The sequence below is a fragment of the Lactuca sativa genome, chromosome 7 (genome assembly GCF_002870075.4).
Source record: "Lactuca sativa cultivar Salinas chromosome 7, Lsat_Salinas_v11, whole genome shotgun sequence".
In the NCBI taxonomy this organism is placed as follows: domain Eukaryota; kingdom Viridiplantae; phylum Streptophyta; class Magnoliopsida; order Asterales; family Asteraceae; genus Lactuca; species Lactuca sativa.
The window spans coordinates 153350346-153376151 of record NC_056629.2 but is presented as its reverse complement, the minus strand read 5'-3'; the positions used below and the strand labels follow the sequence as shown (position 1 = coordinate 153376151).

The 25806-nt window shown below is 40.8% G+C and overlaps 1 protein-coding gene across 1 annotated transcript; it reads left to right on the top strand.

The window, feature by feature from the left end:
- The first annotated feature begins 22970 nt into the window (after window positions 1–22970).
- LOC111904224 (uncharacterized) lies at window positions 22971–25462 on the top strand. Its single transcript, XM_023900004.3, has 9 exons — window positions 22971–23381; window positions 23749–23829; window positions 23927–24047; window positions 24149–24243; window positions 24336–24407; window positions 24500–24694; window positions 24771–24879; window positions 24962–25142; window positions 25218–25462. Exons 1-9 carry the CDS (start codon window positions 23358–23360, stop codon window positions 25306–25308), a joined length of 969 nt encoding a protein of 322 aa, XP_023755772.1. The 5' UTR covers window positions 22971–23357; the 3' UTR covers window positions 25309–25462.
- Window positions 25463–25806: the final 344 nt, after the last annotated feature.

Below are 25806 nucleotides of genomic sequence, written 5' to 3'. Positions count from 1 at the left end.
AAAATATCTAATAAAAGCAACGCTACGACATGGACCCTATTCACTGACGACGCATCCAGCCAAGTGGGATCTGGTGCGGGATTAATTCTAACTGATCCCGCAGGACGAGAAATATCCTACGCCCTCTGATTCAACTTCAAGGCCTCCAACAACGAAGCTGAATACGAAGCCCTGGTGGCAGGACTAGAACTCGCTAGTCAAATGGAAGCACAACAACTTCATGTATACACCGACTCTCTGTTGATTACAAATCAAGAGAAAGGATTATATGAAGCCAGGGAAGAATTGATGAAAAGATATTTATCCAAAGTTCAGGGCTTACAAAAACATTTTAGCTACTTTGTAACATCCCAATTTTCAAGGCTAAAAATTTCATTTTTAAAATAAGTTATTACATAAAACCATCAGTGTAAAAACATTCATAATAATATCTCGTGTCAAACCAAAGTGTCAGTAATCAAAATATATTATCGTAGAACCATATCAGAGTGTAATCCCAAAGATCTCATGTGCGGAAAACATAGTGTGATGCGCTGCGATCAAGCAGACTCCTTTCCTTTAAACACGAAGTACCTGAAACCAAAACTGAAAACCGTAAGCACGAAGCTTATTGAGTTCCCCCATCATACCACATACCATACAATCACAAAGCATACATACAGCCGGGCAATTTTGGGGTGCCCGACCTACCCGGTACGGCCATTCTAGGGTGTCGACCTACCCATGTCAAACCATTCTGGGGTGCTGACCTACCCGTGTCAAGCCATTCTGGGGTGCTAACCTACCCATCGATCCTAACAACCGACCCTCGGGGACTATATTCCACCCCCTACTGCTACTATCACATATATCATAACATAAACATGCTATCAGACATATTTGGGGTGTCCGAACTACCCTTCGGTCCTAACAACCGAACTTGGGGACTATTCCCCTCATGCTATCACTATCACATATAACATATCATGCCAGCATATAAACATGTCATCACATACTGTCAGACATATCTGGGGTGTCTGACCTACCCTTTGGTCCTAACAACCGAACTCTACCACTATCACATATAACATATCATGCCAGCATATAACATAACAGGTAATAGCAAACCTATATGATATCACAAAGACAATCATCTAACATACAAGTCCTACTGGTGGGCCGGCATTGTGGCTGTAGACCCACCGCTACTGGAAGGTAACTCACCTCACACTGCTGAAGTCCCGAAGACACAATCCCACACTTGCTGAAGTCCCGCAGACTCGACCCTAGCTGTTGGCTGACAGATTCCTAAACTGTCAACACCAAAATAACACCCAATTAATAATTGGGTCCCAATACATAACCATAAGTACATTCTTTGGGTAATTACTACATTACCCCTAGCTTGGCTTATTCAAGCCCAAGGCCCAATCCATAGGCCCAAAGTCAATTAGGAATCAAAGCCCAACATATGGCCCAATTTTCCAAATTGGGCCTAGGCCTATACATCTCATTCTAAGGCCCAACATCATATAATCATTAAGGCCCAAACCATGGCCCATCTATGGCCCAATTTTCCAAATTGGGCCCAAGCCCCTTACATGGGCCTTACCATAGGCCCATTAAATTACTCTATACCATTTCCTTGATCTTGGATAGCCCATTTAATAACCCAAACATCAAGGCCCAATAGAAAGGCCCAACAATAAACTCAATTGAAATTAGGGTTTCACATAAAATGACGACAATGGATGGCGGCAACAGACGACGTTTCGCCATGGCAGTGACACCGCAACCGCCCAACCGGCTGACAGACGTTGCACCTACGGATTCAACCTCGACTTCACCGGCGAGAGGAGCATCAGGGGGGTTAGACGGTAGTAACGACTGAGAATACTCCGACAGGTGACAGCGGCGGCTAACAGTGGTGGCAAGGGTGGGTGGTGCCGGGAATAAAAGATGGGGAGGTGAGGACGGCGGCTGGAGGGAGGTATAAGGTCGGCTGCATAAAATGGCCAATAGGGTTAGGGTTTATTCCCTATATACCCGACCCCCTTAAACATTTTTTCCATAATGCCACAATTAGCCCCTCTCTTCTCATATCTTTTCAAACTAAGCCCAAATTTTACCTTTTCTACCCCAGCTTCGGAAATCCCCTTCAAATCTTATACCTGATTTACCAAACAACCCCTACGTCTCCAAAATCTCTTCCATGAAGTCCTAATAATTTCCATTTAGTCCGTTCCTTCCATAAAACTTACAAATTAAGTCCGAATTTACACTTTTAACCCCCAGTCTACTAGAGTGTGACAATTAACTCCTCGAGACCAACCTTTGACATATAATTATCTATTTTAGGGCTACTATTTGCTTATTAAATTATTTATTTAATAAATAAATAAATAAAGTGTTACAACTCTCCCCTACTTAAATTAGATTTCGTCCTCGAAATCATTCCTCACCATTCCTTACACACCCAACCACTTCTAGCAACATGGTCACCATCCTGGGCACACCCTAGCCTTCCCAGGGTAGCCGTGACCAGTCTTCGCAAAGCCCTAAAAACGCAGGCGAACGAGCTCCTCGCAACAAGATAACATCTACTTGGTTTGCAATATGTTTTCTCGAGATGGTTTGAACCCCTAACAAACCATTCATACTGAATCGTTATCATTGAATCCAGTCCGTTTATCCCTGAACATGCTACTCAACTTCTGATAGCTCGAGGTTCCCACTATAAAACAGGTTCACAAACCTAATTATTCATGCAAATCACTTACACTTGGCCAAGGCTCGGCTAATCCCGCCGTGAGTGACTTGTCACTCCCTAATAAACCAGCTATCAGTGTGTACTTGCAACCTAAAACACGAATACTAACACTGCCCACATGCAAAAGTTGCTCGAACACTGAACTGCCTGAGGTAGTATGTTGCCACATGGATACTTTCCAAAATCTAACAAGACCTCCCTAGTCTCTATTCGTTCACCAATCATCTGAAATATCGGGTTCCGGCCCGGCTACAGAGCCAAAGGACTCCCACTTAGTCGCCTCACACGACTTCTGAACGAAATCCTTCTCTGGAACTAGTTTCAACTACTTATCATGCCACTGTGACTCTAACAACTTTCTGATCTAACCGATCAGGTCCATACGTCGAATCCTGTCATCATCAAATCCAAGGCTGGGAGTGATTGCTACCTGACCAATGGTAGCCTTATCTCACACGCAATATTATACAGTCCATTGCCTTCCTGATCCCATAACTATAGTGGCGCTCCTATAGTCCTATCACTAGCTCAACCAGATCTAATCCATCTGGGTAATTCCGAAATTCAATCCGTGGATTTCCTTATCCTTACTGCTACACCCGAACTGGTGGGTACTACTGTTTCTTCTGCGTCCTAACAATGCGCTCACACTTATCTACTAACCTAGTGAATGTTGCGGCTACACCCGCAGTCTCACAACACTCTATCACTATATGACCGCTAGTGAATGCTATGGCTACACCCGCAGTCTTACAACACTTCCCATGCTAACTGACCGCTAGTGAATGCTACAGCTACCCCCGTAGTCTTACAACACTTTCCATCTATCTGATTGCTAGTGAATGCTACGGCTACCCCCGTATTCTTACAACACTTTCCATACTATCTGATCGCTAGTGAATGCTACGGCTACCCCCGTAGTCTTACAACACTTTCCATACTATTTGATCGCTAATGAATGCTACGGCTACCCCCTGTAGTCTTACAACACTTTCCATGCTAACTGACTGCTAGTGAATGCTACGGCTACACCCGCAGACTTACAACACTCCTCACAGTATCTACCAACCTGGTGAATGCTACGGCTGCACCCGTAGACTTACAACACCTACCACGCTAATTGTTTGTTAGTGAATGCTACGGCTACCCCCGTAGTCTTATAACACTTTCCATACTGGGTCGAACACACACTTGACCTAACACACAACTAAGCTTGAGTTCTAACTGGAATCCCTAACCTGGTTCCTGAAACCTGCTATCATGCGACCCCACTACATCAGTACCGCACCCATGCCCATGATCAAAGCGTCACAGTAACCCACGAAATCATCTATACCCTCTGGCATGATGAGAATAAGTGTCTCGCACAAACGCTTTCCGAGAGTATCAAAGGCTGCCTGCTACTCAGGCCCCCAACGAAAGGCCACCGACTTCTTGGTCAGTCGGGTCAAAGGAACCACAATCTCAGAGAAGTCCCGTATAAGTCTCCGGTAATAACCTACTAGACCCGGGAAACTCCGAATCTCAGATGGATACCTTGGAATCTCCCACTACATCACGACCTCTATCTTGGTCGAATCGACTAGAATACCCTTCTGGTTAACAAGGTGCCCAAGAGATTGCACCCAGTGCAACCAGAACTCACATTTGGAGGACTTTATAAAAAGTCTCTCCCCCACTTAGATTCGAATAAGCCTTCACAGCATGCGAGAATTGAAGGATTCTCAATCCTTCTCGCTTTCTAGTATCCCACATATGACAACCTTTGCCTACCAATGCTAATGTTTAATCACTGATTAAACCTTAAGATTTCCCATCCTCTGAAATCCTGAAGAGTACTCTTGGAATCTGGTCCAATCTAACACTTCAATCCATCTCCCATGCTGTCAATTGAAAGTCTCAAGCTTCACCCTGGCTGACGAATCCTCGTTCCCACTTCCAATCTCGCAGTACCACTAAACTCTAACCGAACACATCTAATGTGAAAATACAATTCTCTTGAACATGCGATGACCAACCACTTGTTCATCTAACACCCGTGACTAACACTACCCTTTTCATGTCACCAGCTCTATCCTAGCAACGGTAGTGCCTTGAACTCCAAACTTCATCCATAGACAATTACCGAGCATATCTGAACCATGATAGAACCCTGAATGCTGACTTCACTGGAGAACTATCCCTCTAACCTTGACTGAGGACCTTCCAAACAATACTCCTGCACATATCTCGGCAAAGATCCGGAATGATGACGGGACACGCTGAACCCGCTCCGCAAGATGCATTCCTCTGTGGGTTCATCAAGGACTTTTCGACATGCGGGATGGCATATATGATCCTTGATAACCCAAACACTAGCAGGAAACCGACCCGAGATCTAACTTATCCAAACTTACTCATAACTCCAACGCGATACGTATCCCTCAACATCCATTTAGTAGCAATAGAAGATGACATACCCGCAACATCTGGAGGAATACTAATCACCTTCTGCTGACATGAGCGACCCTGCTACCCTGAAGTAGCCTAAACCCTTAGAGCGACAAACTCCCTTGTGCACTGTCCTGTACGTGCTGCACTGACTCCGGCCTTGCTGGCCTTTCACCTGATGATCAGAAATCATGGGTCTTTTCTCGGGACCCTTACTATACGCACCTAGCATGAACCTCTCTTCTCAAAGTGCTCCAAATCAGTCACGCATCTGCAACTTCATGGAAATCATATCCCTCCGGGTCTGACACCCTGCCACGCTCACTAACTCACTTGCCAATGGCTAAGCTGCAACAACTGGAACATCCTCTGTCCCCAAAATGGGTCACAAACTCTTCCCTGAAGCTTCTCAGATTCTCCAAGACTCTCACCGATTCGAGTATGAATCCTGTGCTTTCAGCAGTACGGGCCCAATACTACCTTCCAAACCTATCCATACTTTCCTCAGCAATCCTCCCGGATCCTCCAAGTCACTTCCTCAACTGGTACACCCAAGTCTAACTGAGCCTCACTACTAACTCACTAAAATATATCCTAGGCTTCCCTAGGTTCCCGAACTCACCCAGTCCTCAGCTGCTGAAAGATTCCCAGTAATGTCAACTAGCTACCTCATTAATATAGCCACATGCAACAGAGATCAAATAATCCTTCAAGTATAAGACTCATCCCTGTAACGGTTAGACTCAAACGAGAGCTGCGCAATAGGGTCAAATCTATCACTCTGAGATTATCCAGCCGGTGCCACATGTGACTTAGCATATTCACTTAATAGTTAACTCACATTACTAAGAGTCCCACAAAGCACAAAGCAAGCAACATTCAGACAATGGAAAAATCTAACCATCATATTCCAATCAAATCATTTTATCCCATAATCAGGAATCTGTACATGCAATTCAAAGGCTCATACAATCAGGCATAACCTAAACAGGCTATCCTATTACCGACTGATCAGTACTAGCATGCAAGTCTACAAGCACATACAATAGGCATATAAGGCATCCTCCTAGATCATCAACCCTAATCTAGCATGCAATTCTCATAATTATATCATATCATAACATCACATGTATGGGTATCTTGGGGAAAACTTACTTGAGCTCGACCGATTGCACGCATCACACATCTTGTTCTTTTCAAAGTTCTGTTCTCTTTTCAAATTCTTTTCAAACTTCTTTTATAAAATGATTTTACTTTTGAAAATTTCCATACCAAGTCCTTAGTTTGAGTTCAGACACACTCGAGAGCATGCCCGAATCCCTCAAACCAAGGCTTTGATACCAACTTGTGACATCCCAATTTTCAAGGCCAAAAAGTTCATTTTTAAAATAAGTTATTACATAAAACCATCAGTGTAAAAATATTCATAATAATATCTCGTGTCAAACCAAAGTGTCAGTAATCAAAACATATTATCATAGAACCATATCAGAGTGTAATCCCAAAGATCTCATGTGCGGAAAACATAGTGTGATGCGCTGCGATCAAGCCGACTCCTTTCCTTTAAACACGAAGTACCTGAAACCAAAAATGAAAACCGTAAGCACGAAGCTTATTAAGTTCCCCCATCATACCACATACCATACAATCACAAAGCATACATACCGCCGGGCAATTCTGGGGTGCCGACCTACCCGGTACGACCATTCTGGGGTGCCGACCAACCCATGTCAATCCATTATGGGGTGCTGACCTACCCGTGTCAAGCCATTCTGGGGTGCTAACCTACTCGTTGGTCCTAACAACCGACCCTCGGGGACTATTCCACCCCTACTGCTACTATCACATATATCATAACATAAACATACTATCAGACATATCTAGGGTGTCCGAACTACCCTTCGGTCTTAACAACCGAACTTGGGGACTATTCCCCTCATACTATCACTATCACATATAACATATCATGCCAACATATAAACATATCATCACATACTGTCAGACATATCTGGGGTGTCTGACCTACCCTTCGGTCCTAACAACCGAACTCTACTACTATCACATATAACATATCATGCCAGAATATAACATAACAAGTAGTAGCAAACCTAGATGATATCACAAAGACAATCATCTAACATACAAGTCCTACTGGTGGGCCGACATTGTGGGCGTAGACCCACCGCTACTGGAAAGTAACTCACCTCACACTACTGAAGTCCCGAAGACACAATCCCACACTTGCTGAAGTCCCGTAGACTCGACCCCAGCTGCTGGCTGACAGATTCTCGAACCGTCAACACCAAAATAACACCAATTAATAATTGGGTCCCAATACATAACCATAAGTACATTCTTTGGGTAATTACTACATTACCCCTAACTTGGCTTATTCAAGCTGAAGGCCCAATCCATAGGCCCAAAGTCAATTAGGAATCAAAGCCCAACACATGGCGCAATTTTCCAAATTGGGCCTAGGCCTATACATGGTCTCTTTCTAAGGCCCAACATCATATAATCATTAAGGCCCAAACTATGGCCCATCTATGGCCAAATTTTCCAAATTGGGCCCAAGCCCCTTACACGGGCCTTACTCTAGGCCCATTAAATTACTCTGGACCATTTCCTTGATCTTAGATAGCCCATTTAATAATCTAATCATCAAGGCCCAATAGAAAGGCCCAACAATAAACCCAAGTGAAATTAGGGTTTCACATAAAATGATGATTAGGGTTAAGTTTCCTACTTAACCCATTAAGGACTTAATCCATTAAGTCCAATATTGCTTAGACTAATTTCCGCCAATGATTATTATTTAATATTCCTAGTTATTCATAAGTCCCGCGTGTCTCGATTAATTCCCCAAAATTAGGGTTTTGACGGCATTAGGGTTTTCCAAACCCTAATTAGGGTTTCCAACCCAAATACTAGCCCATTTATTAATTTGTTGGGCTTTTAGATCAATTATGGCTTTATTGGGCCTATTAAACCCACTAAAATATTATTAAGCCCATAAGGGTTTTATTAGGTCCATTAGAGTCCATTAAGCTTCATTGGGCCCATTTGAGATTCTTTGGGCCATTAGGGTTTCAAGCACCCCAAACGAATCAACACCATGAGGCAAAGCACGCCGCCACCCGACACGGCGGCCGGTGGCGGCAGCCACCACCCTAAGGTGGTGGTTTTCAATTTCTTTCATTATTCCAATTTGCAATTTACACATTATAATGCTAAGCTCAAAATAAACACACAATAACAAAATAAACACACAAAAGCGGCACATGGCGGCAGCCACCACCTCACGGTGGTGGTGGTGGTTGTTCTCGGTTTTCCGGCCAACACACAACACACACTATAACCGAAAACATGCATACATACGTGTTTTGCTTGCTAGGCGAGCCCAACACCCACCTATGCTTCGTTCTTCAATCATCCAGTCACCCTTCTGATGGCGCACGACGACGATATCAACCTCTTTCCATAGCAGCCACCACCTCCTGGTGGTGGCGGTGGTTCTTTTGGTTCCCAGCTAAGAAATATACTCCCATATAAACAAGCCCGAAGATTGGCGGCGGTAACACACGACTGGTGGTCGTAGCACCGGAGAAATAAAGAAGAAGGTAGAAGAAGAAGAACACGGCGACAATGGATGGCGGTAGCAGACAGCGTTTTGCCATGGCAGTGACACCGCAACCGCCCAACTGGCTGACAGATGTTGCACCTACGGATTCAACCTCGACTTCACCGGCAAGAGGAGCATCAGGGGGGTTAGACGGTAGTAACGACTGAGAATACTCCGATAGGTGACAACGGCGGCTAACAGCGGTGGCAAGGGTGGGCGACGCCGGGAATAAAAGATGGGGAGGTAAGGATGGCGGCTGGAGGGAGGTATAAGGTTGACTGCATAAAATGGTCAATAGGGTTAGGGTTTATTCCCTATATACCCGACACCCTTAAACATTTTTTCCATGATGCCACAATTAGCCCCTCTCTTCTCATATCTTTTCAAACTAAGCCCAAATTTTACCTTTTCTACCCCAGCTTCGGAAATCCCCTTCAAATCTTATACCTGATTTACCAAACAACCCCTACGTCTCCAAAATCTCTTCCATGAAGTCCTATTAATTTCCATTTAGTCCGTTCCTTCCATAAAACTTACAAATTAAGTCCGGATTTACACTTTTAACCCCCAATCTCCTAGAGTGTGACAATTAACTCCTCGAGACCAACCTTTGACATATAATTATCTATTTTAGGGCTACTATTTGCTTATTAAATTATTTATTTAATAAATAAATAAATAGAGTGTTACATACTTCACGATAACACAGATCCCGCGTTCAAAAAACAAACGTACGGATGCTTTAAGTAAGTTATCATCTTCATCTTTCTCTCACTTAACGAAAAGTGTCCTGGTCGAAATTTTCCCATGCAGGAGCATAGATGTGAAATTTGTCAATACAGTCGAGGAAATAGGACCGTCATGGATGGACCCGATCGTACGCTACCTGATGGATGGGACCCTTCTAGACGACCAAATGGAAGCAAGGAAAATAAGGATCAAAGCCCCCCAATATTCAATCAAACAGAGTGTGCTTTATCGAAAAAGGATATTTGAGCCCGTGGTTAAGATGCGTTGGACCCAAACAGGCAAACTATGTTTTACGTGAAGCACACTTCGGGTCTTGTGGTACACATGCAAGAGCTCGAAGCATCGTTCAAAAGGTCTCAAGGCTTGGGTACTATTGGCCTATGATGTATCAAAATACCACAAGAATTGTGGAAACATGCCAGAATTGTCAGCAACATGCACCAACGATACGACAACCTCAATGTGAACTAACAAGCATCTCAAGCCCATGACCCTTTTACCAATAAGGAATCGACATAGTGATAGTCTCCATAGACTATTTTACAAAATGGGTAGAAGTTGAGCCGGTAGCAACAATCACCGGTCAAAAGGTATTGCAGTTCGTTTGGCGCAATATTGTTTGTCGCTTCGGAATTCCATGAATAATCATCAACGACAACGAGAGGCAGTTTTCCAACAACCCTTTTAGATAATTGTGCGAAGAACTTAAATCAAGCAAAATTTCATGTATGTTGCTCACCCACAGGCAAATGGACAAACTGAGGTAACAAATCGGACCATATTACAAGGCTTGAAAGCAAGACTCGATAAGGCTAAAGGAAAATGGATCGAAGAATTGTCAAACTTTCTTTGGGCATATCGAACTGGAACCGATTGCACGCCCTTTAGCCTAGTTTATGGCTTAGAAGCTGTTCTTCCACCCGAGATTGGCTTACCAACTTATCGCGTCAATAAATTTGACCTAACCACAAATGACGTAAACCTAAGCCTCAATCTTGATTGACTAGAAGAACAACGAGAGTTGGCTTCTTTAAGGAACGCTAGATATAAAACATTGACAAAATGATACCATAACAACAAAGTAAAACATAACCAATTTAAAATTGGTGATTTTCGTTCTAATAAAAAATGAGGCCAGCAAACAAGAAGGCCAAAAGAAGCTAGATCCCAATTGGGAAGGCCCTTACCAAGTAACAGGAACCAATAGTTATCATGCTAGTATCGACCGACCCCCATTTAAGATGTTGTACGGTTGGAGGTATAGGACTCTTGTGTGCTGGGGCGAGGTAGGGCATCGAGTCATGGGAAGCACCGAAGTGGTGCTCAAGACTACCGAGTTGATTCAGTAGGTGCGTGACAGATTGCGAGTCGCACAGAGCCGTCAGAAAAAGTTATGCTGACTGGCACCGATCAGATCTCGAGTTTCAGGTGGGAGATTTCGTTTTGATGAAAGTGTCACCATGGAATGGTGTCATTGGGTTTCAAAAGAGGGGCAAGTTGGGACCCTAATTTATTGGTCCATTCAGGATTTCTGCCTGAGTCAACAGGGTTGTTTATCGACTGGACCTCCCGGATGACCTGAGTCATATTATAACACATTCCATGTGACCCAGCTTCGGAAGTGTGTCACTAACAAGGCTGCAAACATATCTCTGGACAACATTCAAGTAGATGAGAGCTTGGACTACATTGAGAAAACCACCGCGGTTCTGGATAGAAAAACTAAGGTTCTTCGTAACAGGGAGGTGAAGCTAGTGTAGGTGAAATGGCAGAACTGAATAGGCTCCGAATGGACATGGGATCCGGAAGATGAGATGCGAGAGCATTACCCATATCTCTTTGCGTCTGCGAACTTCGAGGATGAAGTCTAGTTCAAGTGGGGGAGAGTTGTAACACTCAAAATCAGGTAACTACCATTTATACCCTTGAAGTGAAAAATATAGCATAATTTTCCCTTAGTATGTGGGGCGTACTCTAGGAGTACGTTTAGCGTACTAAGGATGAATGATCGCGGAGGGTGGTCGCGTACGCGAGGTGTACGCGGCAGAAGAGAAAAACCCTAATTCTCGGACTTGACACCTATTTAAACATCCTTAAGCCTCTTGGACGAAACCCTAATCAACCTCCATAGCCTCATTTCGCCCTTTTACCTCAGATTTTACTTGTGAGAGTGTTCTTGAGCTTAAAGAGTGTATTTGTGGCCATTTTAGAGATCATTCAAGAAGAAGAAGTTAGTGAGCAAGCTTGGTGTGGAATTGAGCTTCAAGATCCTGCATCTAGTTCACCTTGAGGAGCTTCTGGAGGTATAAAGTTTTAATCTTGCCATATTATTCATTAGATTGAGCTATGGTTTGCTTATTTGTCCCATTTGTGTTCATGGTGATGGGTTTTGTATACTACAACATCCTATGATGCACATACAACCCTAAATGCCTTGGATCTATGTTTTCTCTAATTATACATGTAATGTTATTTCTAAAGCATTAAGCCTATAACTACCATGCAATTGACATAAATAATATGAAATACTAGTTAGGATGACATACCTCTTATGTAGCTTGAAACATTGTTGTATTTGGCCTTAAGAGCTTAACACTAAAAGTATGAATGCCTCAAATGGCTCACAACTCACCTAGGACAAAGGTGGCTCTTGAGAGAGAATCTTTATGCACCAAAAACACCTCCAAGAACTCCAAGAACTACAAGTAGGTGTTTTTAGGTTATGAAGCATATGTAGGATTCCAAGGGTCATGGGTATAACCCAAATCCATGCCCATGGGTTCTATGATCCATGGTTCATGTGGGCCAACTCTTTATGTGTCTATACATAAACTTGGTCAAACATGAATCATAAGCCCAACACATATAAATATAACTAATTACCATAATTAGTCCCCATAGATTTAACTAGTCTCTTTTGATCACTAAATTAATTCTTGATCAATACTAATTAAACATATGATTTCATATTAATATATTAGAACTTATAATATATTAATAAATCATATATAACATTTTCTCAAGAGTGTCCATCCTAACAAATTGTCCTGGAGTTATGCAACCCAAATGGACCATGCTACTCTCGGGTCTAGTACATACCAATAGTAGTTATGGGCTTAGACATCTAATCCAATAGTCCCCCACTTGGATAAGTCTAAAACTATTATTGCAAGTAAGACTCCAAAACCTGACTAGCAATCGTAGCTCTTAAAGCCGCTGTCGAACTTTGATCTAGTCAATGACATGTCCATTAGATAAGGGATCATATATTTCTTCATTCTAGATATCATATGGACTGAGACATGGATTATAATCATTCTCTTTGTCCATTTGTTGTTTCCCGATTTCCGATTTATGATGACCGACTAATTGAACAAATCAAATCAGTCCAGGCCCGACCAAGCATTTAGGGTTGTCATCACTAAATCATCGAGGGGCCAACATATATCTCTCTTACCTCTCCAAGGGTAAAAGGAATGGATAAAATTCGACTCATATGCTTTCTCTATCTACTCATCAAATCATGCACAACAATGTGTTTTATAACACCAAGTTATTGGTGCGTTTTCACATTATCAATGTGCAATCGACTTGTAGACTGCAACTCATATCTCTCTATTTCAAGAATATAAGATATTATCATCTCATGATCACTCGTGGTAAAATCCATGATGTGATTCAAATGAGCATGGGTTTAGTCCAATACTCGAATCTTATTCCAGGAGCACTAATGAATACTGCAGCTATGTCTAAAACACCTAGACAAACTACAGACCCATTCATGACAGTCTTGCCTCAATACCTACTTCCAAAGTATGATCGACTGTTGATGGTTTGAATAACCTAGTTATTCCGGAAGTCAAAACATGAAAAGTGAAACACAAGAATAATACTAATCATATATGGCCCCAAAACTTTGAGTGTCATATTGATTACTCGTTATTCATTGTATAATGTTTCGAATAATCAACTTTATACTTGAATTAAAACAATAGTTATGCCATGCTCCAAGCATGCACACTATGTTTACCTATGGTCCTTTCTTTGTGGAATAGATCAATTGAAAACATTTCAATGATGCTTATTTCATAGTTCCAAATCCTTATGATAAATGTAAGAATACAAGATTCTTTACCATTTACTGAAATCTGTTAGATTCTAAACTTATATGCAATGATCGTCTTGTAATGACCATGCACAAAAGTCACAATGACTTGGCAACAAACATTACAAAGTATTCCAATGGAGAGAAATTCCATGGAAAAGAAGTCTCATATTCAAAGTACATTCCTTTGAACATCCTTCTTGCATTAAGTTTTCTAATCTTACACATATTTAAGGTATAACTTCCACCCATGGAAACATTTCCATATTCCCATTTTGACTATCACTTATGAACAAGAGTTGCCTCTTTTCAAAATATGTCTATATGGTCCTTCCAAAATTACACTATACTTCCAACTATCCATGATTAACCAATCTTTGGTATACATCAGATTGTCCTCGACAACTGCTTAATCATTTTAGTCATATACAGTTCTGGTCCCTTTTCCCTCTTAATGCCATAGGCATTTGGAAAATTCAGAACACATAGAAATATTATAGCATATGCAATCGATCCAATACCCGAAGCATATGGGATACGATTCATAATGTCTCACATAAAGACATGATACTTGTTATAATGTTTATATTTGCCATGTTCTCACAATTCGGACTATGGAGAGGGATGTCGTAATCATAATCGAATTTTGAGAACGCAATTAACATTTCTATATACATAATTTCCTTATCATGAACCATTCCAACATAACATTCATATATATACCTGACTAACTTTGATTAAAATCTCAATCCAAGCTTTTAGAATTGGGATGAAGTATAATTTCCTCTCCCTTAATTATAGCAAAACAACTTTTCAAACCCTGAAACTTTGCAAATTGACCCTTTTGTTTTCTATAATTAACATTGCTAACTTGCAAAACTTAACATAATAATCATGCTCCCACTAACATGATAATTATATCCTTATTAACATAACACTTATGCTCCCACTAGCTTTGACATGTATCCAAAAATCAGGTGGAATTCTAGAAATCAATATTTTATTGAATTTCTTACCAAAGTTCAGATTTATGATACGAGATGCTTTGATAATACTTTATCTAAGCTTCCCAAAATCATACACCTTTCCTTAGATAGCTCACATGTGTGTCTAAATAATTTTAGAACTATGAAAAGGGATACCGTAATCATAGTATCAAATGTTTAGACCTTTGCCTTTGCTCACAATTTGAATTACGAAAAAGGATGGTGTAATCAGAATTGAATTTTAGAATGCAAATATCACAATTTCTATCTTTAAGTTTAAGGAGTTGTTTTGGCCTTTTGAGCAAAAAGGGCCATGTATGGGTGCAAAGGTAATGGCTTTGTGTGATATCTTGACCCTAGGAGGCTAGATCTGGATCTTGGATGCCTTGAGCTTGTTTGAAATCATTTGAATAGAGTTGGAAATAGAGAGACTCAACGAGTCACTTGTGGGACTCGGCGAGTCAGGCCAGTTATTGCCCCAAAACCCTTCTGTTAAAGGGTATGAGTTGAGTGGTTAGGGACTCGGCCAGTCTAAGTCCATAATGGTCATGAGGTTCATCGTACTCAACGAGTTTAAGGAAATTTCCTTATTCTATGAAGATGGACTCCACAAGTTTTTCATACAACTCGGAGAGTCACAACCTAGACACATTCTTACGTGGATGATGAACTCGACGAGTTCAAGGTCGAACTCGGCGAGTCGGATGAAGATGGTCCTGATTGTATGGTTGAAGGAGAACCCATCGAGTTCTTGCTAGACTCGACGAGTGGAGTCGAGGTTGTATGGGGTTGGAGGAGTATGGACTCGATGAGTTGGTAGACCAACTCGACGAGTCAAGTCAACTGGAGGTTGACTTTGACCGTTGACTTTGACCAAGTTTGACCAGGTTGACTTTTAGGAGTATTGTGGTCTAAATGTTATTTTGGGTATTGATAGTTCGGGAAGCCGAAGGGTCAGCGGTTCAGAAGTTGCCGGTTGGCAGTCAGAAGTGTTCAGCGAGTTTCCAGCAGTGCGAGGTGAGTCTCCTCACTGTGTGCATGGGTCTACCGCCACAATGCCGGCCCATTATGATTATGTTCATGTTTATGTTTATGTATAGAATGAAGACCTGGGGGGTTAGCCCTAGGCACTTATGGTTATATGTTCCGGGTTACGACCCGATGCCGGGCGAGGCTCGAGGAAGGTTAGGATGCTATAGGTCTTTGTGATTCTTGCATGTGTCGGTACGATAGGTTCCGGACCGAGGGTCCGATGTCGGGGAAATCCCGAGGAAGATTCTTATGTTGTATGTTCGATTATACTTGTGTCTCTGTGATACTAGTATGTGCCTGGTAGGGAGGTGAGTGTGGGGGAGGTCCTGTATCTCATCACTAGCTGAGTATGGATGGGGTTCCATGTCTCGATATTAGCAGAGTAGGGGCGAGGCCCGTGATAAGAAGGATGTGGGTATGGGAGGGGGCCCGTATCTCACTACTAGTAGGAATATGGACGGGGTTCCACTAATTCAGTAGCAAACCAGGGGCGGGGCCTAAGTTAGGCGAGGCCTTAGATCAGGGTACAGTTAGAGTACGTTTATGTATGTTATAGACTTCTAGTATGCTATTCGATTGTATGTATGCATGTAGCGGGCGAGGCCCGAAAACAGGCGGGGCCTAAGGGAGACAGATCTGTATACCAAGCGGGGCTCGAAGCTAGGCGGGGCTTGATGCCTGATTCGTTCGGAGTCGGGCAGGGCCCGATGTAGCGGGAGAGGCCTAGTGTTTGTAGTATGTGATTGAGTATGGTATGTGGTAGATTAGGGAACTCACTAAGCTTCGTGCTTACGGTTTTCAGCTTTGGTTTCAGGTATTTCCGGTAGCGGAGGGAAGAGCTCGGGGTGATCGCATGGCACACACCATTATTATTTAGTCTGGGATGTTTACTCTGATAAAATGGACAAGTGTTTTGAAAAGATACTCTGATTCGTTATAAAATCCTTTTAGTATGATTGAAATGTTTTAATATTTATGGGACAATAATGTTTTTAAAAGAAATATTTGGTCATGATTTTTGGGAAGTTACATAGGAAGAGTAGATCTGAGGTCCCTTAGTTCATTCATACCATAAAAATGCAGTATTGATGGGTGTTTTGATCTCATGCAAGAGTTAAGACCCGTGGAAAGGTCTTAATGGGTTATAAGGGGTTGTTGAGAACATATGGAGCATGCAAGGGAATAACGTTGCCAACTTTATGCCTTAGAACATATTAATGGACTCAGATCTAAATCTTCACATCAATATTCCAAGCATTAAGAGCTTAATGGTCATTTGTGCATGTCCAACTTGTACGCCGCGCGTAGTGGCATGTACGCAGCGCGTACTGACTAAGGCACTAGTACGTTGAGCGTATTGGAGTGGTACGCTGGGCGTACGCACCCCATTGGGTTTTGGGCTTCGTGTCTGGTCATATTTTGGGGTTAGTGGCCCAATTAATCTATTTTGGGCCATGATTGTTTTGGTTGAGCCTTATTAGGCCATGTGGCCCATTAATAGCTTTGGACATGGACTTTGGGCCCATTAGCAAATGAAAGACTCTTGGACCATTATGGAAGGATTTGGGCTTAGGTAATTGGGCTCTTTAATTAGATTTTACTTAATCCTAATTTTGGTTTAATGGCATTATTGTTAAGCACGGGTGGTTTCGGACTGTCAGGTGAGCAACTTTCGAGTTCAGGAGACAGAGGTGAGTCTCCTCACCATACCAATGGGTTGAAGGCACCAAGCCCGACCCATTTTGTGATATGTGGCACACTAGTTAATGTAATGATATGTGGTATACTAGTTGGTTATATGCTATGTGGTATGTTAGTTGTTTTGTGATACTTGCATGAAAGACCTCGGGGGGGGGGGGGGGGGGGGGGTCCTGAGGCACTTGGGTGTAAGACCTTGGAGGGTTTCCTTGGCATCCTAAGAAAAAGACCTCGGGGGGTTCCCGAGGCACTAGGGTGTAAGACCTTGGAGGGTTTCCATGACATCCTTGGTCAATACCTCGGGGGGTTCCCGAGGCATTCGGCTAAGACCATGTGGGGGTTCCCATGACACCCGGAGTAAGACCCTGGAGGGTTTCCAAGGCATCCTTATATGTTTGTAGGAATGACTTATGTAGCTTATATGATTGATATGGATTTTATGATTATGTGGTTTATGTGGGGTATGCTCTGGGGAACTCACCAAACATTAACTTACAGTTTGTTGGTTGTTTAAGGTACTTCAAGATCTAAGGGCAAGGGCCCGGCGTGATGGCACGACATGCAATCTCTGGCGTTTTGTTTGGGGACACTTTGATTTTATGAATAATTTATCTGATGTTATGAATTTTGAAAACAATTGTGATTGGAATTTTATAACTTATGGAAATGAATTTCTTAATTAAAAATGAATTTTTTTATTGAGATTTTGGGGTGTTACATCATGCGATACACCAAGGTATGAAATAATCCCCATGCATACTTGTAACACCCGTTACAAGTATTTTTCATTTCAGCCCTTGTATTTTTTTTTTATTTTTCATATTAAGTCCGTACACTGGGCGTACTAGGGAAACATCAAGCGTAAGTCAAACAATTTGGGACGAAGTCATAGTGTGTGACATCCCCAATTTTCACAGCCAGAAAAGACCGATTTTGTTTATGCTTTATAAAAATCAGAGTACTTCATTTCATAAAAAAATTGCGGAATTTGTTCCCAGAAAAACATGGTAAACACGTTATTAAAACATTTTCGAAGAAACGTATTTATTTCATTTTAAAACGTTTGGGATGTCATCGTTAATACAGAAACATAAGCATAAACAGAACTTACAATTATTTACACTAGTAATCTACATCTCTTTAAATCTCTCAGTGTAATGTCACTTCATATCGTCACCTGTGATATAAATAAACTGAGTGGGTCAGGTTGGGAAACCTGGTGAGTACATAGGGTTTTCAACCCACAATAATATAATTATTATGTTCAATCATCAAACAATTAACCCAATTACTCATCCCCATTATCTTCTTTACTCTTAAGGATTTAACCTAAGAGTCATCTATCCTGCATTCATTTATTCCGAAGTCCCTTACTTCCAGGGTTATAGGATTGGCACTAAATCCATAGCTGCCGATGTTCGTTCGTAAAGCACTAAATCCATAGCTGTTATATCCTACTCATCGGGTACTAAATCCATAGCTACCAGTGTATAATAGGTACTAAGTCCATAGCTACCAATTCCTAACAGGTACTAAATCCATAGCTACCAGCGTCTAACAGGTACTAAGTCCATAGCTACCGTTGTTTGTCCCATAGACACTAAGTCTATAGCTGCCAATGTATACTCACTTCATCTTCTATCTCTCATCATTCATCTACCCATCTCATACCCAACATATTCGTATATATAAAATACGTATACAATTTAAATTCTTTAAAACATGTATAAAATGTTCATCCAGCATAGACAGCAAGTATTCAGATAATATGCACACATAGCACGTAGTTTATATAAAATACTTCATATCTATGTGTAAGATGAAAGGGACTATGCACTCACCTGAGTAGGTGGTGACTCAGCACTCGGACAGCGCTTCGATACTCTCAAAACGATATTCCTTCGATAAAACCTAGTACCAATACCACTAGGGTTTAGTCTAACGATAACCACGACAAATTAATTAGTCTGACTATTATTAAGCGTTAATAACGCTCAATATAACTCATAATAATAGCCCAAATAATTATTTTAAGGACCTAATAACATTCCTATAATTATTTGAAAGCTATATTAAAATTGCGTAAGCGTAGCACACTTACAGCGAATTTTATCGAAAACCAGAACTTAATTGGAGCAGCGTTTCGAAACCGAAAGACTCCTTTTTCTCGGGACTCCGGAAGCCTCGGGGCTTCTCTCGGGAGCTAGGGGGTTTTCCTAGGGTTTAGAGGGGGGGGGGGGGGTTGGGGTTGTAGAGAGAGAAGTGAAAAATGGGTGAGAAATGAAGCTGCCTTCGCTGCCTTTTTATAGCCTGCGAGGCCTTGGTACGCTGGCCGTACCTCGGACCTACGCTGGGCGTAATGGCTTGGATAAGATCAGCAGGTGGCATCCTCCGAAGGGCGCGACGTGGCTCAAGCTAGACCGCAGGAGGCTGAAGTACGCGGGGCGTTCCGTCCTCGCACGCGGCGCGTATGGAGAACGCTGGGCGTCCGAGAGGCGACGTGTCTTTCATCCGAAGCGAGCCGTGATCAGCAAGCGACGACCAGGATTTTGCCACGTCATCAATAGAGCAACAGGCTTCGCAAATTTGACTACAAACTTTAAAAATTCGTAACTTTCGCATACGAGCTCCGTTTTCGACGTTCTTTATATCCACGCGAAGGCGGGAACGTACTCTACAACTTTCGCTCTGTCGGCTAATTTTGGCTCGATTTTAAGTTTTATATTATTAACGGGCCGGGACAGGATTGGTCCGTTAAATCCTCATAACTTCTTCATCCGACATCCGTTTTCGCCCATCTTTTTCTTGTTACGCTACTCTTAACGAGATCTTCGATTCTCGTTCAGGTCGTGTCGGCTAAAAACCGCTCGATCTGATATTCGAATTTCGGGCTGTACACTGCTAGTCCGAAACTTTGAAAAATCATAACTTCTTCATACGAAGTCAGATTTGGGTGTTCTTTTTATCGATGTTCTTAGTTTAACATATTCTATGACTTTCATTTAGATCGCTAAGGCTAAATCCCGCTCTATCGTAAATTCACTATTTACGCTTCCCGGTATCGTGTCGGTTCGGTCGCGAAACTTCGACGGGTCATAACTTCTTCGTTATAACTCGGATTTCGGCGTTCTTTATATGTATGGAAACCTTGTGACATATTCTACAACTTGGTTAAGATTATTTATTCTAAATAATCTTTTGTCGAAAAGTCGTTTTCGACCCCTATTGCCTCTAAATTGACTAACCCGGATCTACGGGCGTTACATAGTGTGAGTACGTTGGGCGTACATGGGCATACTCATGTTGTTTCCAAACCCTAAATTTCAGGGTGTGACCCCTATTTATTCATCTTATCCCTCATTTGGACATTCTCTCATCCAACCTCCACTCCCTCAAAACCCTAGGACGAAACCCTAGCTTGCGTATGAGAGATTTGAAGCTTGGAAAGTGAATCTTGAGTATTTGGTGCTAGGAAGATCATTCTCTTGTGCACCTTTTCAAGGTATAAAGTTTGAAACTTGGATCTTATTTAAATAGATCTTGGTTAGTCTTCATTTTGGTTTTTTTATCCCAAAGCTTGGATCTTTGTGAGTATTGAGTACTCCAGAGCTATTAAGTCGTCCTTTCAGGCATTCTAAGATGTCTTGAGTCCTAAAAATGCTATCTTGGCCATTTCCTTTCTTCCATGCAAGAGTTGTGGGGGTTTTTTATGAAGTAAAAGTTATGGGTTTTGGGGTTTAGCTCCTTGTAGCCATGCAGAGGCATAAAGTTGGAGACTTTATGGATTAAGACATTCTTTAGGAGCCATATATGTGTTTGGAATGGATGTCTTTATAGATTAAGACGTTTGCATGCAGAATATGAGAACAACGTGCGCACGTTGCATGTACGCTTGGCGACGCCCCGCATAACCTTATGTGAGTCCGTTTTTTGGTGATGCACTCTACGCCCAACATAGAGTCATGTACGCCGAACATACTGCCCAAGTTGACTTTGTTGACTTTTGTGGAATTTGAACAATTGAGTATTAGGTGGACGGCGAGGGATTTGTGAATGATAAAATGGTCTTTTACTCTAAGTGTGGACTAGACTTGACTTGGGCTTAGTAGTGTGTGTGAAAATACTTTAATTATTAATTAGGGTTAATTGATGTATTTAATTAGGCGGAGTCTAGTTTCGGCAGTTCAGGTGTGAATTCTATCAATTATTAGTTCAAGTGAATTTTCTCACTTATTCTTACCTGTAGGGTTGAATATATATATATATATATATATATATATATATATATATATATGTGTGTGTGTGTGTGTGTGTGTGTGTGTGTGTGTGTGTGTGTGTGTGATGAGCTGGGTTTAAGTGCTATTATTGTGTATGTGTTGTTTATATGTGTTGAAACTTCGAGTAGTCTCCAGGGTTGCTGATAACCCATAGTTGTCGTATGTGGTGTGTTGTATGTGATATCTTGAGGAATTCACTAAGCTTTGTGCTTACAGTTGTTGATTAATGTGTTTTAGGTACTTCTAAGGATCGCGAAAAAACGAACACTTGATTGTACACATTCGTTTGGAGATTTTGTTACTGAATATTTTGGGACACTCTGATATTTTGATGTGAAATTATATTTGACATTATGACTATTCTGGGATGATTTTAATGAAAACTGATTTTATGTGGATTTAAAAATAAAAAAAATTTGACTTGAAAATTTGAATGTTAGAATAGCATATGATATAATTACAACTAGGGATGGCAAAAAGCCCCATACCCGATGGGGAACCCGAAACCCGCACCCGTTTTGACCGGGGAATCCCCAAGTTGACCGGGGATGGGGAATCCCCGAATAAAAAAAGTGGGGAGGGGGATGGGGATGGGGACACCCCTAATCCCCGACCCTGGACCCGCCCCCGATATATATTAATATATAAAAGTAATACAAAACATATATTTATAGTACAATTTACAATACATAGAATTTTATCCAAGTAACCTAACTCATTAGTAATTTTTGGTTGAAATTATACTTTGTTTTTCTTTTTATCTTACTTAAACTCATGTATGATTTTTTTTTTTTTGTATTTTGTTCATTTATTTTACCTCAAATATCACTCTGATAATTTTTTCTACTTGATTTCTCATGTATATATTTAAATATGGTAGAAAATTTATTTATATTTTTTATGCAATCTATATATTTTTTTATATTTTGTAAAATCTTTAAACTTATGCTGGTAAAATTGAAATTTAGATGTTTTCTTTACATAAATTTTTTCATATTAAAAGAGAAAAAGAAATCCCCGATTCCCCGTTGGGGGTGGAGATGGGGGTTTATTTATATTCCCCGGTGGGGATGGGAATGAGGATTGAAATGAGGATTCGGGGATGAGAATAGGGATTGGGGTCCCCTGTAAAACCCGCCCCGGTTGCCATCTCTAATTACAACCTATTATTCTCTAAAGCCCTGTCGAGTCATATAAAGTGAGACAACGAGAGACTTAATTCATAATTTTATTTATAAAAAAAATTAAAAGAAACCTACATAATTAATAATTATTTTAAAACATATAAAATTCCGAGCCAATGACCCAACTAAAAAGTGTTCCAAGATCCAGGTGCGTGGTGCGCCAAGTCGCACACTATTATTTCCTCCGTGTCGCAAACCGAAACCCATCTCTGATATTAACGCTACCCTGAGAACCGAATTACTTCTGATCATGAAAGATCATCTCAGAAATCCAAATCCTTAGAACATTGAATCAAAGCACCAGATATACTATTCAACATCTCTAATTGATCTCCTCATCATCCTTTTTTAAAGATCTCTTGCACGGATCTTCAATTTTTATCTACTTAAAACCCTAAAATACTCCACCGAAAACCATACCGTATTAAGAAAGTTTGCGTCTATTCAAATCGAAATCATACTCAATACTAAAATTGATGTTTCAATTTTAGGTTTTCAGCTGTAAACAACTTATAGTTAATGCGATGGTGGTCTGCAAGTGCCGAAAGGTATGTGCTAATTTCTTCCTCTTTTATCTCAACGTAATTTATAGGTTTATATACCTAATGCTAGGTTTTAATTTGGGCAATTGAATTCGTCGAACATGCTCACTAATGATTAGAGCTCTCAGATCAGATCGAGCTAACAAATTTGTGTCGCCATTGCTGCGAATCTGGGATCTTAGATCCCAATTCGCATAGATTTATTTCTTCTAGAAGAGTGTGTAATCCTTTTAGATCTAAATACTCGATCAAGTAACTTTGTTCGATTCACCATGAAAGTTGACCTCAGTTGACGACGGGAGTATGCTGAGTGTAATTTATCATGTTTATTGTTAAACTCGAGCACTAACCAAACCGGATTTGTTGCTCACAGGCAACTAAATTGTACTGCTTCGTGCACAAGGTTCCAGTTTGTGGAGAATGCATCTGTTTTCCAGAGCACCAAATTTGTGTGGTACGTTGTAATATCTCCTACATAGCAGTTGTTTCTATCTATCAAGATGATCACCTTTTCATAGATATCATTTGAGACCATTTAGTTGATTTCTTAGGTTCGTACATACTCAGAATGGGTAATTGATGGAGAGTATGACTGGCCCACAAAGTGCTGCCATTGTCAAGCTGTGCTTGAAGAAGGTGGTGGCTCTCAAACTACACGTCTGGGATGCCTGCGTATGCTATTCTACACTCAAGAAAACTGCATCATTTTGTTTTTTTAGTTTCATAAAATGTTGAAATTACTCCATCTTATGTAATTTCTTTCTTTTTCTCAGATATCATACACACTAGTTGCTTAGTTTCAAATATTAAAAGCTACCCTCCACACACTGCTCCGGCTGGATATGTTTGTCCTCAATGTTCAACTTCAGTAAGCTCTACTTGTATACTTGTATACTGCATTACCATTACTATTACCTGTCTATATTTTACTAATCACCAACTATTACACTTTCTTCGCAGATATGGCCTCCTAAAAGCATCAAAGATTCAGGGTCACGTTTACATTCACAGTTGAAGGAAGCAATTATTCAGGTAATCCAATTTCACAAGAAGTATATGTTTGGTTTTTTCTTTTTTCAAGATATTCTTCTTCACATAAGTATTGATCTTGTTATGTTATGCAGACTGGAATGGAGAAGAATGTGTTTGGAAACAATCCAGTTTCATTCCCAATTCCTGCTATATCCTCAGAGCCTTTGACAAAAGATCCCTCCTCTGTGAATGGTTCTTCTTCTTCTTCTAAACCTTCAAGCATAGACATTGTGGAGATTGATGTTCCCAATTCAGCAAATCACTCAAGAAGCCCAACTTCTGTTGTTGTAAGTACTTTATCTTAAGCTTTCCATTTCCATCTTTAAGAATCCAATTCCAATTCCAATTCCAATTCTAATGCAGCCTGGGGCTACAACAAGAAAGAGTGCACAACAAGTAGAAAGGCAAAACTCTGAGGTTTCTTATTATGCAGATGATGAAGATGCTAATCGGAAGAAGTACACTAGGAGAGGTGAGAAAGCTGGATCTTTTAAATACCAAGGGCATTTTAGTCTTTTTCACTATATCAAAAAATAAAATTTTGTAATTTGTAGGGACATTTCGGCATAAGTTTCTTCGGTCATTGATACCATTTTGGTCAAGTGCATTGCCAACTTTACCAGTGACTGCACCTCCTAGAAAAGATGGAAATACAGATGAGACTCAGACTCATAGGCCCCACCATAGGCCTTCAAGGATGGATCCAAGAAAAATACTTCTGGTTATAGCAATCATGTAAGATAATAATTAGATCTCTTCATTTAAATTTTTATAAATTATAATCATTATAATAATATAATTTGGATGCAGGGCGTGTTTAGCGACAATGGGAATTCTGTATTACAGAATTGCACAACGAGGGTTTGGGGAAGAGGTGGTGGGCCAGGAGGAGGAACAGTGAGGATAATTTTAGAGGGTTTTGGTTGTCTGTGTTTCATCTCATGATGGATGATATTATAATTTGGATGATTATGAAAAATGAAAGGATTGATTGCACTTGCACATTGTTTGTTTTGTGGACAGATATATTAGAAGTATAATACTGTTTTGTTAAAGTTGCACATTATATGTTAGGGTCTCTTTCTTTTATGTTTATTCCATTTAATTGTTACAACTTACAACCACTTTTTCTGTTTTTTTAGCTTTCTTTTTCATTTTGTGCTTATAAAACTTATATAAAAATATAGAAAGTCAGAAAGATATGTAACTTCAGAAACAAATTTAAAAATGCCTTTAGCCATTGACTAGTATTAGAACAAAAGCACTAGCTAACAGTTGTATAATGAGGCATTATTAGAAGCAAGAAGATGAAAGCCTATACATAATTCTTGGGTAGCTTTGCTTGTAGAGTTTAGTAAGTCTTGTGCTTGATTGTTATGGCTTATAGGTGATCAATGAA

What these genes read in the sequence shown, in the direction of transcription:
- LOC111904224 (XM_023900004.3), top strand. Translation starts at nt 23,358, where the DNA reads ATGGTGGTCTGCAAGTGCCGAAAG. An exon ending in CAGAGCACCAAATTTGTGTG is followed by an intron (nt 23,830 to 23,926) that starts GTACGTTGTAAT and finishes TTGATTTCTTAG; the next exon opens with GTTCGTACATACTCAGAATG. An exon ending in GAAGCCCAACTTCTGTTGTT is followed by an intron (nt 24,695 to 24,770) that starts GTAAGTACTTTA and finishes ATTCTAATGCAG; the next exon opens with CCTGGGGCTACAACAAGAAA.